General features: G+C 39.1%; 1 protein-coding gene across 4 annotated transcripts in view; it reads left to right on the forward strand.

The window, feature by feature from the left end:
- LOC110836576 (uncharacterized) overlaps window positions 1-15,809 on the forward strand; it is a 123,525-nt gene that overhangs the window by 51,379 nt on the left and 56,337 nt on the right. For all 4 annotated transcript variants that reach the window (XM_087355087.1, XM_087355085.1, XM_087355086.1 and 1 more), the window contains exons 2-3: window positions 13,763-13,827; window positions 14,986-15,081. In XM_087355087.1, the coding sequence (XP_087211213.1) occupies window positions 15,007-15,081 (75 nt within the window). In that variant the 5' untranslated portion in view covers window positions 13,763-13,827; window positions 14,986-15,006. The remainder of the gene's footprint in view (window positions 1-13,762; window positions 13,828-14,985; window positions 15,082-15,809) is intronic.

Genomic DNA, 15,809 nt, shown 5'->3' on the forward strand with positions numbered 1-15,809 from the left:
ATGCAGTACACAAGAAGGTGTGGGCGATTTTCGCTGTCTTACTCATTTCGAATTGACAGTACATTGAAGGAAGCCACGAAGATATTTCTTTTGGAGAGTTGCTGAATGGATTTCAGAAAGTTTGAAGAGGACATTGAAAACGCTGTTATGGACCGTAAATGTGAGATCGATGTCCGAATTACAGGACTTACTGGAGGGCTAGGTTACTGACGCTGTTGATTAAGGGTCTGAGGTAATCTGGTGAGTGTGTACTTACATTTTGAAAAGAATATGCTGCCTTGACTTTCAGGGTTGAACTGGTTTTATTTGCGCGATTAAACGTCGACATTTTTCAGAATTCCGCAGTATGAAAAATTAGTGATGATTGTTTATTTTAATTCAAAATCAACTGAAGTTAGTCATTTACCTTTAAAATAAAGAAGCAGTTAGACGTTTTATTTTGAGTGTGGATTTGGTACTTTAATCTGAATTACGGGTTTTGTGAATACATTCCTATCCCTTGCAGAGACACATTCTTATAGTCGTTTATTTTCATAGGCCTACGAAACTCAGTGAAAATATATGAAGTTCGATTTTATAATCGGATAATAAATACGCAGTGGATCAGGCTGACCTTGAATGAATGCAGAATTATGGAATGTCGTTTCACTTCTAATTTTCTGAGCCTCCAATGTTACTCGGCGCAGTCAAATTTTCATCGTGTGTTAATTACCGGATGTTTTAATTCTGGGTCACACCCTGGTCCTTCTGCTCGCATCGTCCTGCAGTGACCTTATTGGGCGCTGTTGGGGTCGCGGTGTGCGTTACGAAATTGTGAAGGGTTCTGAGTCAGACACATAACGACGCTATGGCGTTCTATGGTCCTAACACATTTAGACTATGTGAGACTAACAGGCCAACGAAAGACCATTAAAGATAAAAGAACCAATGATTTGAATTGGTGACATTCCCTACCGGGATTTTTATTCCCTTCTCTTATTGGTTCCCAGTCTTTTGTTAGACTTTTGCTCCGTAATGAGTCTCAGAGGGCCAAAGAACACTACACACGATGTGTTCCCGAGATATGCAACATGGCAATTATTGCACTCTTGTGTACTCGGTGTGTGTGCCCCTGTCGTCGTAGGCATCCTTATATGCTTCTAAACATTTTTATAACTGTTACTTTGAAATAAATAATTACGAATTAATTAATATCACAACGCTTTCAGTCGGATATCTGTCCGTTCTTCTCCGGCACGGCTAAGCCATGTTCAGGGGTGTAAACTATTGTAGCATACAGAAGAGTTGATAGTTTTGGCGTGTCATCTAATAAGTGGATTACTAAACATATGTATTTGTTTGTTTATTTACGTATGTTAACAAATTTCTGCTGTGTTCAAACGTTGAAATGAAATATGATGAAGTTATACACAAAAATATTATTTATACTGTGTTTAAACACGGCAGAACCATTTTAATTTACGTTTTATTACGCAGCAGAGGTTAATATTTTAGTAATGATCTTGTTAGGAGGCAACTGGCAAGATTCCGGTCTGTACTTTTTCTCTGCTATAAAAATATTCACTCATGCAGGAGGCACGACCGAGGCGAAAAATACATGTGGGGGTTAGGATCCGATAGACATCAGAGTCTAATCATTGCGATATTAATTATGAAGCTGCATTTTACTGTTGAAATTTTTGTTTTATATTGTGTAATGCATCAGTAAAATTATGACTTTTACTTGGGGAAGTCATTTTGACTTCGTAACGGACGAGCAGCGTTGCTGCAGCCAGACGTCGCTTACCGCAAACCGCGCCCCTTGAATACAAATAAACATCGGAGTGTATAACAAGCGCAACTCAATAGCGTGGTAGTAAATTTCACCTGGATATTATTAAAATGTGTATAATTGTATTGATTTGTGCAGTTAAAAATAAAAGTAAACAGATTTTTTAATTCAGCTAATAATATGAATATGAAAAAAATGATTACGCACGTACATGTTTTATCCAAACACTGATTTGAATCGCTGTGACCAGATACTTAATTTATTTTAATTTAATTAGACACGACAGACAGACAGACATAGTTCGTGACAGCTTTTATTTCTCTTTTCCTGGTCTAAGCAATAACATTTTAACCTTCTTATTGATATTCAGGTAAGTCATAAGCATGGATCCATACTGCCATGACCATTAAGTTGCGTTTCGTACTTTGCAGTGGGACATGTTAAACCTAATGAAAGGCAACTTAAAAAGTGTTTGTTACCAGACTGCACTAACTTCGACACTCGGCTCAAATCCCACGAGTTTGCGTATTTTGATTAAATGTTAATATCAAATTGGTTTTCATATACGTGGGCTGTTCAGATCTGGATTCTATGTAACTGTTAGAATAGATTCCGCTAAATGATTCATTTCACGGAGACGCCCTTCCAGGAGGTCCTTTTGACAGTTGGTCTCCAGGCTTCTGAATTCGTGGAAGGCGAAGACAAATGATGTCTTCGTATTTAGAACTGATATTTTAATCTGTGCACATGTTAATTCAGAACACTGAATAGTTTTTAAAGCTATGCACGTTAAGTGTGTGAGTACACAGTCTTCAAGTGTCGTGTGGCCCCCAAATTCGTGTTACTTCTGAAACACGAATGTCCCTCAGTTTCATACGTGACAGATAGATGGCAGCACTGCTCTCGGCACGGTCTTTGATTTTTTTCCCTTGTGTGTTATTCAGGGTGTAAGGAATGTGGATAAAATAGCCAGGCATTGAGATTTGTCCAGAAAAGGAATCTTAAAATTAAGATTAAGTAAAAAGCTTACTATTTTTTATGTCTCCAAAATATTGTGGATTGGATAAAAAGGGCATACATCCTGCTTGTGTTACATTACTCATATAAATTATGCAATGCATAATTCACACAGAAACACAGGGAAGGCATCAGACAGGCATCCGTTTGGAGACCAAGGTAAATGCATCACGTGATTCTGGTATGAACACGTGGGAAATGGGGTTTGGTAATGGAACTGCAGTTTGTTTGTCCCAAGTTTACACTAAAAACAGCAAGATTGAGAAGGGAAATTTGAATCTGTTGTCAAAAAATTGGTGCAGCGAATACGAAAAAATGTTAAGTGTGTTTCTGAAATGCTGAATATGTGTCTGATCGCATCAGTCATATAAGTTCGTTGTCAAGGGTAACACCTACGTGTCCTGCGACATGAATTTCGGTTTTACTGAGAAGGTAGAGAAGGTTTGTGACCCCCACCACTTCTAATTGGAAAGGATGTTGTATAAATCACAGGAAGAGTGAACACACAGGATCCATCTACACATTTAAGATCTGTAAAGATTCTGCGATACGTGTAAGAAGCGAGGATGTCCATACACCCGAAATATGGGAAGGACGCAGAGAACAAGATACAAACCGAATAGTTAACACTTTCATAAGACGTTTTACAATCTCATACCTCAGAGACAACTCTATTTTGTTCCTCCCAAGACTTAAGTTGTTTCTTCCTGACGCCTCTGAATCCCAAAACCCAAAATGGCCGCTTAATTTGAAGAAAGAACACAAATTAATGTTAATAACATTCCGAGACATGTATGTAGATTCCACGATGAAACGATACATGATTCGTTTCGATAATTATATTCGCTGGTGGAAAGTTACTTTGATGCGAAGGTCAAATTTACGGTTTCCATCCGTGATATTCTCATGTGAGTGTGTGTTTTAATGCATATATCGCATTCACACAAACACTAATTTAATCTGTGAAGTTGTATGTCATTCAACTGTATGTTTCATATTTCCGTGTGGAAGTCATACCAAGGGGAGTTTTGAAATGGACGCCGAAATATGTAGATTTGAAACAGACTGTGTAATTACTGTTTGCCTGTGTAACACACGCAGTCCGGTAGATTGATGGTTTGACAAAAAAATTTTCGCTCGTTAACTAACGTTACTGGGCCGAGTGTAATTTACAAATAATAATTACACATTCTCTTTTTCGTATATACACCTACTGAAATGAACTGTAATCGTGAACCCATAGCACGCACGAATTGTTTAGAGTTTCAACATTAATTTAATTTATTAATTGGTCCGTTATTTATTAATATCAGCATAATTATTTCAAGTATATTTTTAGTGTTTTATAATAATTTATAAAAGTTTAATTCAGTCAATTTAGATGCAAGATTTATTCTGTTCTTATGCAATGCTTTGTGAGTAAGTTGAGTCTGTTTAAGGCTAACACGTGTGGGTAACACCTACTGGTAGTGGAGGTTGCGATGGCAGGTCCATTTCGAGCAGCATTTTAAATGTAATTGTTGCCTTTCCATTGTTAACAATATAACAATAACGTTTATTGCATATTAAGTCAATGGAGTAAAAGTAAAATGTGGTAAGGCTTTTAAAAATTTATTGTTTCCAGACGTGGAACGTAATTAAGTGAAATTCCAATAAATGACAGGGCTATCGTATTAATAGGTTAGGGCGCCCACCAATCAGAACACTTGTCACAAATTTTTGGAGTCTTATTTTAGAATTAGGCGAACAATCACAAATAATAAAATTATATGACGTGATCTTTGTTTTTGAAAATCGAGGGTCCTTCGTTAAACTCAGATGAGTCTTTTAAGGCTCCCATTCGTTTGGACTTTGACATTGTTGCAAGTAATTTCAGTTGGTCAAAAGACCATTGTTAGTGATTATTTTGTAGGCGCTGATAAACCGACAATATATCTGCAATTAAGGCACATTTTTTGTCATTTAATCTCAGTAAGTTTTCCGTGTCATTGTTTATTCATCCTTTAACATGTACAGAGGCAGCCTGTCAAGTTGAACCGACTAAGACAGCTGTAACAATCACTTTGTGCATTTAATCATCCACTGGCGCCCAAACATACCCGGTTTCCTAAAATACATTCTATAAACAGCAAAATACAAAGCCTTTACGAGAGGTAGAGAAGGAAGAAGCAACCAGCAGCGTGCCCACCGCTAGACCTATCGGCTTCATTTTTCTAACGTTTGGCGCATCAACGCGAGGCTTGTAAATCACCTGGGTACAATGTCCATTTTAACTTGTCATTCGTCTGTGTCCCACGTGAAATTTTTTGACAGCTGCACACTTCAAATTAGCGTCTGTATGAAAACAACATCTGCGTTGGAAATATTTATCGTTATCACGACTGGAACGTGCATGTATAACCTTCGCAACGACGTTAGTCCTTTGTTCAGTTTTACCAGGGTGTTTGATGTCCACCATGTGTTTTGCGATAGAACCTGGTCACGCGTTACGGGAAGCCATTAATTTCAATTTTGTCCCCCTTTCCCTGGGTGGGCCCCAGAGCCGGTCTGGACGCCGAGGCTTGAGGAAAAACGTCCTCTGCCCCCGACGGGCAACACACCCAACACAAGCGCGGCATTCTGGTATGCACCTTAGAGATTCTCTGCTCGACCGACTGACCTAAGTCAACGCGACGCTTGTTGCATCTCGCCCCTTCGTCTGCCCGCGCTGATTTGTGTGCTCTGTCTCACACTAAATGCGTGTCAAAATTCCCGAATCCGATTGGCGTCACAGGTTAGTAGCGTGCGGAAATCAGATCTGAGTTTCCGTACGGAAAGTTGACACGTGAAGTCAGTGATACATGCAGAAAGTTTTTATGTTGCTCGGGACACTGAACAAGATGTCTGGAAGTTTATCGCGCGATTTAAAACCCAAGTGTAAGAAGCTTCTGTGACATCACCGCCCTGTAATATATATGTCGAGACGGTGCTGTATGAAGCAGAGGGGGTATTTGCAGTATTTACGACATGAAGATGCTCTGGAGACAGTTTTAAGACGCGCCTCCTTCTCCAGCGGCACAGTGCGTTCTGTCTGTCTGTTCTCAACTACGTGCGAGTTTCATTGCGTTTAATTTTGCCTTAATTATGTGATAATAACGTTGAAAATGTCGCCGTACTATGTATTCCAGACTAATCTTCAATAATTAATTCAGAATTCAGACGGAAGGAGGAAATATTTAAGTTAACTTAACTTATATCTTATGAGAAATTTAGTTTATTAAATTTTATACTCTCGCTTTCAGATTATCACATGCACAAACTGATAATTACGTGTGTTATGTACCCTAAGGAGACGTGGTACAATGCTTTGTTTCGATGCTTCACTTACTCGGGGTGAACGCTACAAAGACGTAAGTAGTGGTCTTGTCAGTCCGTCACAGCGCATTTAATTTCGAAGATAATAAATGAATGTGGATTTGTTTGGCTGTGACGATGGTTTTGCATCAAACGCAGATGTCGTATGATTTTCATAAATTGTGAACTACAAGTGTTGGGTTTGGTTGCCATGTTTTAAATTTTTTTGGTCGTAATTCACAGTTCAGGGCTCTGGTTCTGTTTGCGCATGCGCGTCATTTGCTTTATTCACTCCGTGTTGGGTCTTGCTGTGACTTTCACACAGCGGCGGCTATACACCTGAGCCCATATTTATAGTCTTCATCACCCTCTGAAATTTTCGTTGGTTTTTCAAGAGTTTTCTGGGAGAACTTTCTAAAACGCGAAGTTCGCGGCATACTAGCGCCACAGAGCACGCTGCCTTCGCCCAAAATGGCGCCAAAACATGAACATACTTTGTTTGGATTTAGATTGGTTTGTATTTTTTAGTTTGGATTACCAGAAGAAACTGCAGTGTAAATCTGGGTGGTTTCTTTCCCTTGCTGAACATTGTTGGTCCGGCTCTCTGTGTTCGTTTGCGCAGGCGCAAATACATTTATCCGTTCGTTGCGTCTTATTTATCTCGTGGCACTAATAATCTGTTAACATTTTGTAACGTGCAGAAACGCACGTCTACGAGTGAGAGCTAATCAGTAAGAGATAGACACAACATTTTTAAGTCTGGTCCACTAATCGCTACTTCGTCTTGTCGTAAGTAAAACGGATATCGATTAACATTATCTGCACCTAAAAATCTGTACGCGTAATTATTCAAAGATGTGCAATTCTGCTTCGAGGTCTAGACTCTAGAGGCTACGTAACAGCTGGACCCTTCACCTCGGAATGCTGTTGTTGGATCCCACATTTGCATAGAACTTAGAAAACGATACAGATTTGTTATGGCAAAGTCTGACATGAAGACTGTAAGGGCTAATAGTTATGTTAATGACAATTTTGTAGGGTCCAGTAACTGGCTTTCGTGATAACGATACTGAGATCTTGGTTTTCAGTACCTGGTACAGGTAAATTATTTGTAAAGTATTCAAACAAATCTGGAGTTTATAGACAGATCGGGTTAATTTAAGCTTTGGTTGTCGGCAACCCCAGCGCCGACGTTGGTTCGATCCGACTGATACTGGATATTCGACAGACCCTTAGCGATGTGGTACCAGGCACGGAGTCATAGTTTGTCCTTCGGTCTCTCAGCTGCTAATATATATTTTTATGCTGTTTGATATTTCCAGACACGAAACTCCTGCAGTTCAGTTGATATTAACATTTTCACGTTCGAAGCAGTGAATTGTATTAATCCACAATTCGACATTCGTACAAATTGAGACTTTGGGACCTTACTGGTGGCGCGGCAAATTCTCAGACACATATGGAATTTTGTCGTACGCTCCGTTCAACCTCAGTCGGGGGTAGAAAATGTTGGCTTCTTTAACTAAGAAATATGTAAAGACTGGAAAAAATTGCATAATGACGATTTGCATGTTGATAAAATTAAACATGACAAGGTGGATTGAGTATGTAGCACGCAGAGGGACGTGGGACACGTTTTCGTCAAACTGGAGGGGAAAAATCGCTTGGTCTTAGGCGTTGGTGTGAGGAATCTATTAAAATTTGCTTGAAATAAATTGGGTCTGAGTGTGTGAATAAGATTTATTTGACTCGGGATACGGACCAGCTCTTGTGAACGAGATAATAAATCTCCCGGCTACATAAGAGACTTGGAATGCGTTGGGAATGTCAGCGACATCTTAAGATTTCGGCTCCGTCGATTTAGCTACTCTGTCCGGTCCACTATCATAAAGTTTTATTCAACGTGGAGTACAGACATGACATTGTCTGCGCATCTCGTAGAGGACGTCTGTATCGTGCATATCACAATGCGAAGAATATTTAAGTGGAATGTACAAAATCTGGCGGTTCTGATTGGCTGCCGGGTTCTGCGGTAAAGAAGGTTTATGTTGGTTTTCAGACGTGTGGATGTGTAGGCAGAGGAACGTACAGCCGTGAAGATGGTAGCAACGTGTTCCTCCGAAACGTTGGTATCTCCCTGCACATACCTACGACATAACTGGCCAGTAGACCGGCGATTCGGATTGACAGTTCTCTCGTGTGTTTAATTTGAATGCTATGGGCCACGTGACATAAAAACATCCGCGTTACTCCAGAATGAAACCCATTGGTCGATTGAATTCATCGAGAGAATAATGAAAGTCACTGGTAGTTAAAGATGTGATAAGATGTTAAATGAAAATTCTTGAGTCGGTTTGATATCTTTTAATTCGATTAATCGCACGGGCCGATTAGTCTTGGTCAGACAAGAATGTAACTCTCTAATCGACTAACATCGATAAATTGAAACCCAAAGTCATTTTTCTAAATAATTTATTGCGATAAGTTTAAAATGACGGACCAATTATATTTAGCGGGATTAGAATAATCTCTCGAATTGAAACCGCTTCAAAGGACATGAGTTAAACTCACTCACCGATAAAGTTTTAAGCCATAAGATTAAAATTTACTGGTCGAATAACTTTAAAGAGGTAACAATGAAAGTCCGTGGCTCAACGTTTTCCGGCTAGAACACTAAGGCAGCGGACTGGAAATATCGTTTGGCATTGGACGGAAGTCAGCGCGTTTATGTCTAGGTGTTGCAATGGATCGATCCCTCGTTCAAAGAAACCGTACGAAATCCGTAAGGAATCGAACTTGTTAAAAAATAACTGTGAGCTTAAAGAGGTAAAGTCAAGAATAAGAATTAGACGCACGGAAGGAAGGGTGGTGTTCGCTGGACCACTTCCGATTTTGAGATGTTTTAATGTGACGTGCTTAAACATTTCACATCCGATGTTTAATGGGTTTGAGATTAATTACAGGCCAATGCAGTTGAACACTTCTTAAGGTGAACATAGAATTTTTCTGACAAGCTGGTGGGAAGAAAATGCTCGTCTTTACTGAGTTTCTCTATAAATTTTGATGTAAACTAAAAACTTAAAGCTATCCCGCAATGCGCCAATTAGTCGGGGAGTGTCCGTAGAGTTCATTAAACATTTCAGTCCTCAAAGTCTTCACTTCTCTTCGTATGTTCGTTTTAACCTGTAATTTTTCAAACAATCCGTGTCTCTTATCCGCTTGAATGCGGCGATCTCTGAGATTCTGAATTTAAGTCTAATGAAGAGAAAGTTTAGAAAGTAAAGCAATACTTTCCTTTATTCCTTACCACTGTATTGTCATCCATAAATTCCGTCTTAATATTCTGTAGTGAATCTACAATTTGCTTTATGTTTTCTCGATATCCCAAGTTCCTTTTCATATTTAGTCTTCGCGCTTTCTGTTGCATTCCGTAGATTCATTTGTAAAACTACGTTTTGCCTTTTATTGTATGAAGCGTGGCTTCTCGTTTCAATGAATTAAGGTACTCATTTTTTTAATAGACGGAAGATTTTTGGGCCTAGGATGTACTTTCCAATTTGTTCTTTTCATCTAATGTTCTTTGAGTTCTCAGTAGTGACATTTCTCTGTCTTGGTCCAATCAGTCTCTTCTTGTGATTTCTCAGACGTCGAATATTTTATCTTCAGTGAATGCCAATCTATGGCATAATTTATGATGAATGTAATGTTTGTGAGTGTCGAAAAACACAGACGTCCATCCTGTAGACGGGATTTGCACCCGCTAAATAAGAATGCTTCCTGCCACAGAAAGGACACGCCTCTAAGTTTTTATAACACTTTAAAGGTTGGTGGTAAGTATATGTACCATCCACTTCAAGAATCAGAGATTTCGGTATGGTATGCATACTATTGTCGTTGGTAAATCTCTTATTTCCGTAAACACCATAAAAGGCGGTATTCTGATGTGTAAATGTTGTGTTTTCTTTGCGGTACGTACCGATTGATCATACAATCTTCGTATTTAAAGGATTAATTGCCTAAATTAAACGCTGTTTACTCTGGGTCTGGCCCTAGTAATCCTACATCCGTCTTACAACACTCATCAAGATGTCTACACGTTGACCCGCCATGTCCTCCCCCACCCCCCCCCCATCCGGAGATAATGGATTATCACCGCATCAAACTTTAACGCTGGACCATGATCTGCAGCAATGCTCTGCGAGGGAGGATTTTCGCGTGCGATGCATAAATTATACTTTAATTATTCGGGCGAGTACACACGCTACTCGTTGCAGCGCCAAGTGGAAACAAGCGGACCGTAACGAAACCACCTTACTGCACGAGGCCTTGTTGTGTTTGTTTTGCGCCACATAACTTACACACGAGAGATTATAATGTAACATGTACCAGAACCCTCGCTTCGTCTGCATTTACATTATTACATTTGGACCATTTTCGATACAACAAAAGCTATTTGGCAAGGTTTCAGGTTCTAATGGCGACAAGTTTGAAGACAGTTCATTGAATGTAATTCGTTTTTTCGTGCTCACTCCGCGTAAGGAAATTTAGTTCTGTCACTAAAGGAAAGAATGTGGTTTGCGGCACTTTGAGGTTCGTGTGTGAAACGAGAGTGCTGTGTATTAAACTTGTACCTAAAAGATAAAGGAACCGGGAAGCTGCGGAGAATGTCGTATGGGCGCATCTTCTTTGGGTAATTCCAAAAGGATAACCTGGAAGACCTAGGAATAGATAACAGGGCAATACTAGTCGTCGGCTTTTCGCCACTTCCCATAAAATTACTTTATCCGTCAAGAAACAGATGAATATAAATAATTCTCACAAAGAGCAGAATATTTGGTACCACTGGACGTCCACCAGACGCCAGGGTCACGGATTCAAATCCCGTGTACGTTATCACCATTTTTAACCATAATCCCCCGAGTTTTGTGGGCCTAACTTTTGTTTGAACTGTCCCCTCTTTACAAGATAGCGATACCAGGAAAAGTTAAGAAAAGCAGAACTTAAAACAGTAGAAATCCCACTGTGCGCGGTGTTACAAGGTCAGCGCAAAACAGAGGCCGGCGGAGTTTTTATCTAATCGTCAGTCTGTCTTCTGCCCCTCCCGGTTACCCCAGACCGTGGGCGCTGTTGATTGTAATTGCATTATAATGAATCAACCATTACCTAAAGCGTCGTTTAAAGGAAATTATTTATATTCTTAAGTTACTTAAAACGCGTTAAGTCGTGTAGTAGACTTGCCTTTTCTTCGCTTTTCCCATTAAAATTACGTGTGCATTTCCTTGCAAAATACATTTTCGTCGTCTTTGATTTGGTTGCTCTAGTAGCAGGACGAACTTCTCATTTTGCGATTCTCATCTCTATCTTTATTCCATGAAACTTTTCCTGAATCTATGTTACATGCAAAACATCATACCGGATGTTCGTACGGCCTCATTTAAACACGGGGAGATTTAATCTTTTACGAAAACCATGTTCCGTGTCTTTGAGCAGTAAACCTCCTTCAACACGGGTTTGATTATACGCGAAAGAGCGATTGGGAACAAATTATCTGCCGAACGCAGTAAATTCGATTATACGCGGTCTGCCAAACGCGCTCTATTAGCATACCAAAAATAGCTCTGTGATTCAAAAACTAAAGACGGCTTAGATTTGACATCGATTTACACAATCAACTTCGTTTGTTTTATCCAGCGTATGTAAGAGAGCAAAATTCAACTCGACTGCCATTCCCGCATTTCTTCCTTCTTTCTTCGTCTCACAAACTTCTTGTAATACACAGTCACATTCTTGCGATTTTCCTCGTCGACAAACACACGGAGCCTTGCACACTAGATCAGGGGTTCTCACCCTTTTTCGCTGGCGTACCCCAAATTCTAATTTAACACATTAAATGTACCACCGTTGAAATGCGTTCTGGGAAAACTTATTTATGTTGATATTATCTTCTGATTTTCTTACTTAGTTCGCGTACCACCAGTGAGTGGTACGCGAGGCATAGGTTGAGAAACGGTGGACTGGAGGGAATGTCTCATAAAATGTAATTTTCTTCGTGATGAAAGTTTACATTATAAATGTGAAGCTTAAATATTTAAAGCAGCCGACAGAAATTCTTTCTGTGTGTTTAAAATTAAATCTCCCTGTTATATATCATACCGAAGCCATGCACACAATTGTAACATTAAGAGCAATGGAACCATAGCAAAGTAGTTCTCTCTTTAGAGCCGCCTGTCCAATTTACGAGCAAACGGAAACTTAACAAAGCCACGTTGCGTTACTGGTCACTTTCAGCTCTGGGTTTTACGACAGATCTACGTTTCTGGTCCTCAGTTAAAGAATCAGGCCTGTGGTATTTTCATGTTCGTGAATAGCCTCGTAAACGTTTGTACCGCCGACACACTGGCCAGTGTGTTGTTTTAATCGCTAAGTAAATTCTACCATCTAAACCGCACATTTCTGTGGCTACTTCAAATTGAAATAACATTTAGTAATATAGAAAGAGTCTTTGTAGATAATAATTGGGCATAAAGTGAATTTATATTAAACAAAATACTTACTTTCTACGTGAAAAATATTTCTGAAGATCACTTTAATTAAGGAAACTGGAGGTCTATGGGGTTAATGTAAGAATTAGACGGACCTAAGATCCTCACTTCCTCGTTCGATTTCTGAACTTGGACCAGTCGGATTTTGTTCAGCTTCAACCCTTCAGCACTGAACAGCGTGGATGTGCCCCTTTATACCTGAACACGAGGTAAGATTCATCCTTCGGAAGTTTGTGTTTCTGGAAATAAATAAACTTCCAACCTGACGTGAATAAAGTCCGGAATAAGGAAATATGTAATAAAATTCCGACGCCAGAGACGTTTAAAGAAGCTAACCTAACTTTCACAGCGGATGGCGAGGTGACCGTGGACTGGCTTATTGTAATACAGTCTGAGCAATATCGCAAGTTTATGAAATATAATGATCCCACTGCGATGAAAATGTAGACACGGGCCTTTCTATGTTGTAACGGCGTATTTATTATAAGTCGTTCTAAAATTCATCCATTTTGAGCAGAGTGATGTAATTTTGTTACCGAAATGTTGTGGGGTTCTGCTGTGAATGTCCGCCAGCCTAAAGCATTATAAGTACGCCGTCATGATGCCTTGTTCAGAAGAACTGATGGAAAACAGCACATGACTGGATGGACATATCTGTCCGTCCGTCCTGATAACATGTTCACTTGTTTTCGTGAACTGTGGTTTATTTAAGGAAATACGAAAATCAGGCCTGTTCAATTTTGTTATTCTTTGGGCGAAACCATAAATGTCAAAGAAACGCACAGACGCTGGCAAGGAAGTTGGTCTTCAAGAAAGCGCGGGAAAATTACGATGAAATCGACTTATTGTTAGCCCTGGCAGGGATCAGACAGAGGGCATTCCAAGAGTCGTTAATTTGGTTCAAGATCAGTTTCTAGCTGTCAGCTTCGTTGCATAAATTTCGATAGTTACGCGACTCTAATAGAATTTTCCCCCTTAAGTATTTTCTTTAATACGTGGCACCGTAATCACTCATACGCTGAATTTTATTTGTCACTCCTGTGTTTCTGATACACGAAGCTTCATAAATTGATCACGAATTTCTGTATTCTTTGTGTAGGTGGCAAAGAAGATGACCTAGGAGAGAGGTTCGAAGGGGATGACCCTTCTGTCGAGGAGGAGTTGGTAAGTTTGGATCCCTTACTGCAGGGATGTACAAACTTTTCAAAGTGAGGGCCATATTGAGAAATTAGATGCTCATTGCTGTCAAAATATGCTTTACTAGCCAATTATGTACTAAATATAATTATGTCATTTGCAGTGAAATAACTGTGACATTTATACCAATACTTCTTTAGACACAAGGGATGTGTTCTTGAGTACTGAATAATGATGACATTCACCATTTATTTATTTAGTTTTGCTTTGACTATGTGACCCATTCAAAATTCTAGCCTTTCAAATACATTAATATAATTATAAAAACATTAGATAGAATTGATTGTAACAGTCAAAAGAAATGTTAATCCTCAGGAAAAAGAAGAGACTTTAACATTATAATATCAACCAACATGCCCCTCAGTTTCAGTCGCAGACAGATCTTGGATTCAAATTTATGAGGAAATGGAGAATACAGAAACATGTCATGAGTGTAATGTAATTTTATATGGAGTGTGGGCAGTTTTGAACTGCTGACCTTTAATGCGATATTTGGTACTGCTTGTGGTTCACCAGGTCAGAAATATCCACTCCGATATTAGAGGGGGCAGTAGTTTATTCACATCAACGTGTTTGTCCTTGTCTTTTCTCCGTAACGTTTATTTAGAATGCATTGTTCTTTAAAACAGTTGGTCACAAATGTAGGATCATACAAATAATTCAGTTACATTTACAGAACTTAGATTATTTTTAGGAAGAGTTTGTAAAATTTCAGAAGAGATATATTCAGGAATTTTAATTTCATTTCTTCCATGCTTTGCAATTCTCTGAGCTCTACTTGAACATTTCTTGACACTGCTTCAAAATCTACTTCAAAGTGTGATGCAAATATCCAAAAAGTGTTTTGTGCTATCTGAAGTCTGGAACCTCTTCTCTCAAAGCATCAAATTCACCTCGTACTCACTGGCTAGAACATCCTTGATATCATTATCATATAGGTTTTAGTTACCAAATACCAAATTTCATCAAATTTAATTCACTTGCAACAGAATCAAATGAATAGAGCAATGTGTACATGTCCTTATGTTTGAAAGTACTGTAAATATCAAATTTAATTAAGATCTTATAAGTCATGTCAGAGTATAGTGACACACATGTGAAAATGTTGATTTCTTCTGTTCCTAGACTTAGGTCAAAAAGAAGGAAATGGATGACATGAGACATCGCATCGAATTACGGAAGTCGGCACTTAAAGACAAACGAACAGTAAATCAGAACTTGGTATGTGTAGAACCCTTGCTGGCTACGATGTCCATACTATAACATAAATGACTTATAACTCACTCCTAGTGATAATGACACCGGTGTTATTTTTTACAGAACTGTCATAGTTGAAAAATTGTGAATTTTCAAGAACTGTTTTAGGAATTCTGTCACTACATGTCATGGGTAGTAATTTTTACATGGAATGAAATATCTTTTGTTAGATACAGTGCTGTTTTTATAAGGGGCCATTGTTGGCTGAATGTGCACTGATGACAGTATGCAGTAATGGTGTAATGGATTAATCAAGCAGAAGCTGTGAGCTATTTGATTTATCAGTAGGATTTGGGGTTCTAACAGGTATAAGTACAAAGTTTAGCTGTCTTCTGAGTTATGAGCATGTGTAGTCTGGAAGAAGTTTACCAACGTATCTGAGGTCCTTGCTTCCTAAATCATCATGGTAATTAATGATGGAAGCAACAAGGACCTCTCAGAAGTAATTTACTACTACCAGACTACAAGGACTTCAAAGCCAGAAGCCAGCCATCTTTCAACAATCTTTTGTTAGATACAGTGCTGTTTTTATAAGAGGCCACTGTGAGCTGAATGTGCATTGATGACAGTAGCTAGTTCCTTGTAGTCTGTTTCTTAAAGGCCATTTGGTAATAGAAGGGAATGAGCCGTGGCCAGTAATTGCCAAAGAGTTGTCAGATTTAGGCTGGAGTGAAGGCTACTTTCATGGGTTT

This window comes from Zootermopsis nevadensis, unplaced genomic scaffold, assembly GCF_977971745.1.
Source record: "Zootermopsis nevadensis isolate Lab colony 2312 unplaced genomic scaffold, Znev_1.0 Znev_ptg000024l, whole genome shotgun sequence".
NCBI classification, from domain to species: domain Eukaryota; kingdom Metazoa; phylum Arthropoda; class Insecta; order Blattodea; family Termopsidae; genus Zootermopsis; species Zootermopsis nevadensis.